This window comes from Taeniopygia guttata, chromosome 8, assembly GCF_048771995.1.
Source record: "Taeniopygia guttata chromosome 8, bTaeGut7.mat, whole genome shotgun sequence".
Lineage (NCBI taxonomy): Eukaryota > Metazoa > Chordata > Aves > Passeriformes > Estrildidae > Taeniopygia > Taeniopygia guttata.
This window is the reverse complement of record NC_133033.1, coordinates 27780893-27790941: the sequence shown is the minus strand read 5'-3', so window position 1 is coordinate 27790941 and position 10049 is coordinate 27780893. Positions and strand designations below refer to the sequence as shown.

The 10049-nt window shown below is 40.2% G+C and overlaps 1 protein-coding gene across 2 annotated transcripts; it reads left to right on the top strand.

Annotated features, from left to right (window-relative positions):
- Positions 1-405: 405 nt before the first annotated feature.
- Positions 406-9860, top strand: RGS18 (regulator of G protein signaling 18). Of its 2 annotated transcripts, none has more exons than XM_030279798.4 (5): positions 406-782; positions 1456-1557; positions 4566-4630; positions 5656-5822; positions 8132-9860. In XM_030279798.4, the coding sequence occupies exons 1-5, from the start codon at positions 664-666 to the stop codon at positions 8384-8386; spliced, it is 708 nt and encodes a 235-aa protein (XP_030135658.1). In that variant the 5' UTR covers positions 406-663; the 3' UTR covers positions 8387-9860. The 2 variants fall into 2 exon arrangements, with proteins under 2 accessions (XP_030135658.1, XP_002188980.2); XM_002188944.5 differs by having other exon boundaries at positions 407-782; positions 4569-4630.
- The last annotated feature ends 189 nt before the right edge of the window (positions 9861-10049 follow it).

The window sequence follows — 10049 nt, the reverse complement described above, 5'->3', positions numbered from 1 at the left end:
AGTAAAAATAAATTCACAGACAGAGAAGTGAAAGAGGGTGCATATAGTGGACAAACGGGAAATTAGAAGTGAGTGGCTGTAATTTCTGAAGAATAGTGCAAAAATTAAAATATCTGCTTGCAAAATGATTGATCAGCCAAAGTTTGGATGAGATGCTGAGAAACTCTGAGTTTGAAGTCAGGGTGTTGTGGATGGAGCTGTGTGCAGCACATGGCACTGAGCCTGTGGAGAGCAGCTTAAGGGTGGATGGGATGCCTCCGCGAGGTGAAGAGAAGGCTGTATGTTATTTCATGCAACATTACTAGCATTAAGGTCAATTTTAGGAGCCTAGGGCATGTACAGATGTGTGGGAGCATGGGCTGATGTCACCCTACCCCGAGCAGGAGCTGAGCTGCGTGTAGCAGCCGCCGCTCTGGGCTGTGGCTTGCAGCGTGAGCCTTGTGGAGCTGCAGTGTCACTTCCCCAAGTGACGAGGGCACAGCCAGAACTGCCCTTAGAGCCCGGCGTGGGCACAGCTGCCACCTCCTGCCACCACCTCCTCTGGACACATGCCTGGGGCTGGCCAGGGCAGTGCAGGCTGCTGCAGCATGTGAGAGCCGGAGCCAGCGCGCACCGGGGGCGAGGGAGCAAAGGGAACCTTGCTGGAAGCTTTTCTGGAGGAAGATGGAGAACCCACTTCTTTTATTCCCCCAACTCAACATTTCTGCTTCAAAGGATAAACCCTATTGCAAACTCATGAAATCAGCGATTAAGGAAGAGCCACAAAAGGCGAGCAAGCCTGGGTAAGTGTTCAGATCATGCCGACCCTCTGTGTGTTCTGTTTACATGGAGGATTCTTCTAGCATAGTTTGTGGGGGTGAATTTAGGGCACAGCTAATTTCATTTTTGACATATATATATGAGAACTCACGAACTGCAATCCTAGAAATTGTATATGTAAAATATTAACTATTTAAGAAGAGTTATCTCAAAGAACTCTCGTTCTTTTTTGAAGACAAGAAACAAACCAAATAGTTGATTTAAAAATACTAAGAAAGAGAGGTTGCAAGAAGTTCTGAGAAATGCTTCTCTAAAGCCTGAATATGATTTGGGAAAGGTTTTTTCAAAAATTTCAAATGACAGGAAGCAATACTTCCTTTTTTCTTTGCGAAACATTAAAAGTAGAAGAGGCTGAGCCAACTGTTTATGTTCTCTAATGCGAAGTTTGGCCCCTCGCCTTAAAAATAAATTGAAGGATGCTGAAAATGGAAGGATTTCAATTTTTCTTTGCCAGTGCTAAATTTGTGCTAAGCTATGAAGAAGAAAACATTAATGTGAATAATATATGTAGAAGTAACACCAACATCACTGTAAGTGAAAATAGGGAGCTCTGTAACGCAGAAGCTAAGAATGCTTGAGAGGGAAAAACCAACTTTCTACAATATTTCTTGAAAACCTACTCCAATTCTGTTATAGAGCCAAGCAGAAGAGAAATAGGCTGAGCCTGCTCCTGCAAAAACCTGAATTCCATGAAGGTGATCACCTTGGCAAACCTGGAAACTTGACAAAAGCAGCAAGGTAAACATTATAAAAGACTGGATTGGTTGGGGATTCCTTCCAAGAAACACCTGTGTGACTCAGGATGTTTCCTGTACCCATGTGTGTGCATTCAGAATGGGCAGAGTAATACTTTGAGAATTTATCGGTGTACCCCAAGCATGCAAACACTACAGAATTTCCTGGTATGCATTGAGGTAATCAGCAGTGCTTTCACTCCTCTTGGTCCCCATACACTTGTAGAGAGATTTAAACCTTGTGCTAGCAGCCTTGGTATGAGTCCACTGGTGGTACAGAGCAATAATCCACTCAGAAATGTAGCTGGCAGGAAAATCACACAACTCCTGGCAAAGCAGGTTTTCCAAAGACTTCTGTGATGTACAAATGGCATAGATGTGTTAAATAGTGAATGCAGAGTTCCTCAGTAACTGCAGTAATTTGTTGAACATTCTTGTCTCCAAAATTCATACACTGGTAGTATTGTCCCTAGTATTTACCATAAAGATGCAGGGCACACTCTTGGGTTTACTGACTTCCACAAGAGTTTAATTCCTCACTATAATGGAGTACCAAGATGTCACTGCTATATTAAGAATTGCATTTGTAGGTTTTGACTGAGAAGAAGGAATAACAGAATTCTACAACACTGTGGCCTAAAAAGAGTATCAGTGCTTTCTTTCCACCACAAATCACTCCAGAACATGTCAGGTTCAGAGCTTTCCATGGCCTTTTCTCTTGTTCCAGCAGTTCCCACTTTCAGGACAAAGCAGCCTACTTTGACTAGAGCTGCTTCTACAAGCCATTAATGTGGTAATAAATGAGCACGTAGTAGAGGTCACCTAAGGGCCCTCTGAAATTCTGCTTCTAGAACCCGTGGAAAAGTGGCTGGGGAGGGCATATCTAAACACTCCACGGGTGCATCTGAGTAACCAGGCCGTGTTTATTGCTCACGTTTTGAGATATCCTGGTTGCAAACCTGTAAAACCATTCTAAGATTGCATCTGTAAAGAGAAAGCAGAGGCAGACAGTAGCTCATATATCCCGGGTATTTATTACATAGTACAGCCATTCACTGCATTCTTACAATCTGTCAGACAGCACTTTCAGAGCAGTAACAATTCTCTGAAGAATTTCCTCCTTTTAACATCACTTCCTCACTCAGCCAGCTGTCTTTTTACAATGTTACTATCAGCTGGTGCCTAACAGAGATTTGACTGTTCTTGTATGGAAGAGAAACTTGTAGATTTTTGCTGGTCTTATATTTGGATTAAAGTGACAATTATATTTGTCAAAAATGAAAAAATCAATCAAACAAATTTACTCTTTTTCAAATAATAAACTGAGATAATAGATTGGAATTTATTAGGTGATTTACTTAGCTTTTATGATTTCCATTTTTCACACAGAGTTACTAAAAGAAGTAGAAAGAGATATTAATAAAACACTGCAGATGGAAACTGGGGTGATAGTAGAAAAGTTAATTAATCTGTTCATTTAAAAGTTAATTTTTAGTTTAAATGTTTATCCATTAGTTTAAATTAGTTTCTTCTTATATTTAGAAAATGGCGAAGCTGAACAAATCTTGGTTTCTGTCTATTATTGCACAAGCTCACTGCTGCACTCAGGTGTTGGGGGTCTGTGAGGCTCTCAGGATGTAGCAGATACTGAAGGAAAACCAGAAACTCACAGTAGGAGTTTCCAAACCCAGCAAAGATCCTCTCCAGCATTTCATACCTTTGTGAACTGAGTATGTGGTCTGAAGTCATAAGGCTCTATCTTCCACTATGACCAAAATTATTTCTGTAGGTACAGGAACCTGCAGTTGACAGAATTCACTGTATGTTCTGTAATTCTCATAACTAATGAATGCTGTAATGGAGTGAGGACTCGTTTCCCCTGACTCCAGAATCCCCCAGCTTTCCTGAATTTCATTTATCCTGCCTTTGTACCTCTCCTCACAAACTCTTTTCTTCTTCCTAGTTAAAATTTTCATACCTGGAAGAAATTACTTCAGCTATGAAACATGTGACACTTATTAAAGTAAAAAAAAAACCCAAAAAACAAAAAAAACACCCCAAAACATCTCCTTTTGAGTTTTGTGCAAACCCATAGCCATTACTGGCTTAAATTCCTTACCAAAGAGATTGGAATTTCCTTTAATCTAAACTTCATGTGCTTCCTCCCTGCCAAGGCAGCCCAAACTGTGTAAATCAGGAAACAGAACAGCAAGCCTTGATGAGGAAGTGGGATCATATTCCAGAAACATTTGGTCCATAAGAAGTTGATCTGATCAACTAATCAGACCAGTCACTTACTGATACTTTCAGTGTCCTGTGATTTGTCCTGGAATGAAAATGGTTCTAAACATTCATATCCACAAAGCAACTGATAAAAATTGCTCTTTTTCCCCCCTTTCTTTGCTGTTTCCTAGGGCAGATTTTTCGAAATCAAAGTGAAACACATGCAACTTAACATACTTGATGAAGAATATGAGGAGTTTTATAAATGAGGCACAGTGTGTCAGAATAACATGGCTATGCTCTCTAAGACAGACACCTAAATCATATTGCTATGGTTTTGTATTCAGGCTACAGAATTCTGCATCTTTCATTAAAAGCAGACTGTGGTAACAGCCTCAGAGTGAGCATATTCAAAACTACATCTCTGCATGACTATCTCAAGTTGAAATAGCTGACAAGACCTGCTTCCCTTATGAGTTTTACCACTCTACATGGTCTCAATCCCCTTAAAGATTAGTAGGACAACACAAATACCACAGCAAAAAGCCTCTTCTCTGATGTTTTTACATAAAGAGAAAATAATATAACTCTGCAGGAAAAAAATGTCAAGGAAGAGTTAAAGCAAATGTTCCTGAAGCCCCTAAGAGAATGATCTCCCTTAGGGAGGTGATCTAGTCAAAGGCTTTGTGGAACAGTCCTGAGCCACAATGGTGACAGCTGATGTGTGTTACACAGCTTCCTAAATGTATAGTATGAACAATTCTTCAAAACTCCTTTCTGTTTCTTAAGCAGTGTGTCTCCTGAAGAAGCAGTGAAATGGGGAGAGTCTTTTGACAAACTGCTTTCTGAGAAAGGTCAGTAGTTTTTTCTCTCTTCATGCAGATTGTTAGAATGAAAAATTGATAGTAAACGATGGAAAATTATAAAATCCAGTTATGCCCTTGAATAGACATGCCAGTTACCTAAACTAGGTATCATGGATCATTTATGGCAGCATGTGTTTCCTGCTCTCCTTGTCTTCTTTGGCTATAGCTTGCTGTCAACTTGTGAAAAGAGTTTAAAATCATTTTTGTCTCTGGTGTTTTATTGAACAAAGTAATATAGCAGACAGCAAAGAGTCCCTTCAGTAAACAGGAACATTTAATCTTAATATTGCTCAAATATCCTGACTGCATATGCTCCATGTATTCAATAAAAGACTTTGTCCTCCTGACAGTTTGTTCCTAAGCCAGTGACTGGATCCAAACAGGCCATCATTTGAGAGGCCCTGCTGCTCCCATAATTACCAAATGCACATATGTTCCTGCCTTAATTTTGGAGGGGCACACGTATGTTTCAGCTACAGTGCTGGACACTGTGGGCTTTTCAAATCTGTTCAATGAACAGTTCACATCCACACAATTGCATTACTTTCACAGATTAAGTATGCTTGGGAAAGAAAACATCGTCAGCATAACAACAGCAGGATAAAGCAAATTATAGATATGCTGAAATTCATCCATTTTAAATTGCTGCTGAGGAGTATTTTACTTATGAGCAATGATTCAAATAGTCTTTTGATCAATATGTACTGATATTCATCTGGAATAAAGTCCACCACTTCTCATGCTCCCACATGTTTTGCTAAATGTTTTTTCTAAATTTATGAGATCTTGGTAGCATTTTTTTACTGATGCTGAGAATTCTGTAGGGAGAGTTGCAGGATCATAATGGAGAAACTGCACTTATTTTAAAACATTTATGTATTTTACGATAATTATCTGTAATGTATTATTAAGGGAGCAAAACATATTTTACTACCTTGCACAGACTCTTTGAAAGAGTGACTCTCTGATAAGGATATATTTTTTTTAATGCAATTCAACTTTCCCTTTTGTAGCTGGGCTGGATGCCTTCAAAAAGTTTCTGAAAACTGAGTTCAGTGAAGAGAATATTGAGTTCTGGATAGCCTGCGAGGATTACAAGAAAAGTAAAAGTGCACATGAACTTCTGCCAAAAGCCAAGACCATTTTTGAAACATTCATACAGAAAGATGCTCCCAAAGAGGTAAAGACCTTCCTCATTATATACAGGGTTTGATTGACACAATTGCATCTGGTAAAACTTTCTTTTAAGAAGTGCATGCCCACAAGCAGCTTCAAGAGCTAGTCCTGCGGTCTCCTGACATAAGAAGACTTTCATAAAAGTCAAAACTCTGGAAGGAGCATGGACTTGCCTCGATTGACTCCCTCTCTCTTTTCCACCCTTCCACCTCCAATTATATATCCAGTGTGTTACTGTCAGCACAAAACAATGTTGGTATGACAATCTTCACCAAAACTAAGGCCTTTTTTTAGTACCCTAAGAATGAAAAAAGTTTTCATATTTCCAACTTCTTCATTTTACTAAAGTGTGTTAGAAAGGGTTCATAAACAAACAAAAGAAGTAATTTTTTGCCTGCCCTAAAAAGGAGATGAACAGGTTGGGAGATCATCAACCTTTCAGTGAAATCACAAGCAGCCTATTGAGTAGGTCTTTTTGACTTACAGTTTCCTGTAATTCTATCACATTTGAGCAGATCAAATATGTCACCTGCCAGTATCTGTATTTTTTTATTTGCCAGAATAGCAGAAGTTAAACACTAACTTCTGCTTCCTTGTAATGAGGGTGAAAAAGGTGTAATTCTCATTCTAGTGAAAGGACTGCAAAGTGGTGCTGTTTTCACCTGCAATTCCCATAGATTGCATTAGGCTTCAGATCTGCTTTTCCTAGGAAATGCCTACTTTTAAGGACTTATGTCCCTTTCCATTCCTTTCCCTCCTGTGTGCCTTTGGGGAGAAGCAGTCCTGGACAGGTAGCAAGGGCTGACACTGTCAATGCCTGAGACTGATGGAAGCAAAGAGATGAGCAGGAGAAAGCTGAGGAGAGGACAGAGCAGGGAAGTCATAGTAACATAACAATTTCTTTCTCTGCCATACTTGAGTTTGGTGCAGGCAGTGTGGGTGCTGTGGTTCACCTTGAACACTTGGCTTTTGGTGTGACTTCCTCCCTTGGGTTCAGCTGAGACCCCACAGCTCTGGAGCTTGCACACCTCCTCTGACTCCTTGTGCAGCAGAACTTCTACACACAAATTTCTGAGCCTACAGTTTGATGGGATCATAAAATTTTGGATGAGTGGACCCTTCTCTGATCACTAATTGCCCTTCATCTCTTAGATCTAGACTATTTGTTCCAACTAGTTGTATGGAAATGACAGGCGCCTCTCACGGAAGAAAAGAAAAACATTATAAAAGTTACTTTTTGATTGGGTCAGAAATTTTTTTTTATATTCTATCTTATTTTTCAAAATAACGTGCTTGAACCAGTGCCTGCCACTTAATTAAAATTCTTACACTATTAAATATTTCCCAGGGTGAATGCAGCAGCACATGGAGTAAATAGAAATTTTGATATGATTTCCCAGTCTAAAGCCTCCAGAGACACATTTAAGTTAAAAAAAAAAATTAGAATTTTCTCACCTTCCTACTATCCAAACTACACAGAAACCAAAAATTTTAACTATTCACAAGTGTAATCTCATTAGAACAAGTTCTACTTTAATCCTACATGACAGCAGGGCAGATCTGTAATAGTCCAGTATTGCAAAGCTGGGATGCTGTGACTATGCAGAAATCATGATTAGAAAGTTACTTTTAGCCATATATCAGAGTTTTTCTTCGGTTTTCCCAGTTTTCTGTGGTACCAATGATACATTTGTGGAGACTTTCTTACAGCCACCACTGAAAGTGAACACACCAATTCTGTGATCCTGTTGTATGGAGGATTCAAGGTCCTTGATGCCTTGAGAGGCTACTAGAACAGAGGCTAGACAGAGTTAAAGGAATAAAGTAGGTATTGATTAAAAGACATTCAAAGGATACACCTTGGGCAGTACAAGAGCCTGTCTGTGGTTACACCCAAGATGGACCCTGGGTCATGAGTTTTCACATTTTTGTAAGTTTTGGTCCATTTCCATATTTGGGTTAATTGTCCAATTCCAGCTCCATGTTATGCAGTCCCATCCTCCCAGTCTGCTCTCCTCAATTCCCTGTTGTTTGCACTTTTTGGGCCTGAAGCTGCAACATGTCCTTGGTTCTGGGGCTGGAAAAGGATTGTTTTGTGTGACTGAGCTGTGAGGAGAACTTGCTACCACTTTATATGAAGTTCAGAGTTACACACTAATGCAGTACAAAATCTGGAAAATATGAAACCTTAAACTTAAGGCTTCACTCTTATCAGAAAAGTCTTTTCCCAGTGTACCGTATCAGTGCTCTAGATAATAACACTGGATATGCATGAACGTACGTTAAACAAATATCCTGTTCCTCTTCCTCCAGGTGAATCTGGACTTTCATACCAGGGAAGTCACAAGCCAGAGCATGGGGCAGCCCCTGCGCAGCACCTTCGACGCGGCGCAGAGCACGGTGTACCGGCTGATGGAGCAGGACAGCTACCCCCGCTTCCTGAGATCCGCGCCCTACCGGAGCCTGCTGCAGGGCCGGCCCGCGGCCCGGGCCCCGCTCCGCCGGCGCTCCCGCTCCTTCACCGTCAGCGACTTCCAGGGAGCGCGGCCGGGCCTCACCGCGTGGTGACAAGGGAGCTCAGCCCCCCTCAGCCCTGTGTCACCGCGTGGTGACAAGGGAGCTCAGCCCCCCTCAGCCCTGTGTCACCGTGCGCTGACAAGGGAGCTCAGCCCCCCTCAGCCCCTGTGTCACCGTGCGCTGACAAGGGAGCTCAGCACTCCTCATTCCCAGCTCCCGCAGCAACCCGGGTGTGTTTCAAACCCCATACCCTCAGAAGGTGTAACTAAGTGGTGAAGCAAAAGAAAATTCACTTAAACCAGGTCAGAGTTCAGGAGAAGAATCTCATTTTCATAGAAAAGTAGGTGACATATTGGCAAGTCACAGCATGCACAGTTTTCATATAGGATTTTTTTTTTTTTTTTTTTTTTTTAAACTCAGGCAAAAGCTGTGATCAGATTTGGGATCTACTTAAAAATGTCTCATACAGTGCCATTTGATATTACCCAACACATATCCTGGGCCTGTATAATTTACGCCAGAGGTTCCATCACAGTTAGAATCTCTGTATCCAGTCTTTGCATGCATTTATATTTTTGCAATATTTCCTACTCTAAGCACAGAGAATTTGTGGTATTTTCTCATACTGTAAAACACACAGGAACATTATTAGGTATAATGCAAAGTTACATGAATTTTAACTAAAGACACTGCATAATTAAAGCTATAATTAAAATGCAGCCATTGACTATTTTAAGAGGAATGTAAAAATACCTATTTAATTTTTGGGAGTACATTTTTCTTATTCCACATGTCTGTTGTCTATTTCTAAGTTATGATGTATATATTAGCTTTGGCATCAAATACATGTATTCTAATTTTTTGCAACTAAATGAGCAGCAGCAAAGAGACAAGAATGCTATTTTAACACAATGTGTATCCTTAAATACCAGCTGATGTCTATTTATATAAATATAAAATATTTCTACTTTTATTTATAAATAGTCATAGTATACCAGCTTTGTTACTAAACTTTGTTCCAATTTTTTTTCTGCCTTTTGTTTTAAAAATGTATCTGAAAATTAACAGCTCTTGGACTCAGGCTAAGCAACTTTCATTTTCACTGGTCATTAATATCCTCTCTATATGTTATAGAAGAGGAAGGAGAAATCTTTTTTATTTCTTTACTATCAAAGACAGACATATTCTTTTACAGTCAGCACACACAGTCATTCTGTTCTTTTCTTTCACAGTTGATGCAGACATACCTTGAAGCTTGGGGCAGTTCTTAAAATCTTAAACAGTGGTTCAGTTTAGGAAGGGGCTGCAGGATTAATCTGTAACTATGATTTGTATATTATGTCGTTTCTTGTGGAATTTAAGCTTTCTCCCTTTCCCTCGACTTTCTGTAAGTGGTGAAGGAAGAGGTGCAGTTCCTGAGGATGGGACTTTGTGTTCATTGTTAATTTGGGGTGTATATGAACTGCTGGATCTGCACGTTTCCCTGTCTGCTTTATTAACTTTCAATAAATCTGATCTGCTTAAAGAGTTGTCAGGATCTGATTTATCATCAGTATATTGATGAGGAAGATGTGAAGACTTCACCTAGGGTTCAACTCTAGCTGTAATCACTGCCACATTAATCAAATTGTTACTGTGCACAGAGATCCAAACTCATGTGGAAATGCTGCTGAGCCACAGTGACCCAGGAGCCATCTCCAAGCTCTTACCTTTA

Excerpts from the sequence above, each read along its gene's own strand:
- RGS18 (XM_030279798.4), top strand. The coding sequence starts at position 664 with ATGGAGAACCCACTTCTTTTATTCCCCCAACTCAACATTTCTGCTTCA. Across the intron at positions 4,631-5,655 it reads CAAACTGCTTTCTGAGAAAG|CTGGGCTGGATGCCTTCAAA; the intron begins GTCAGTAGTTTT and ends TCCCTTTTGTAG. Across the intron at positions 5,823-8,131 it reads AGAAAGATGCTCCCAAAGAG|GTGAATCTGGACTTTCATAC; the intron begins GTAAAGACCTTC and ends CTCTTCCTCCAG.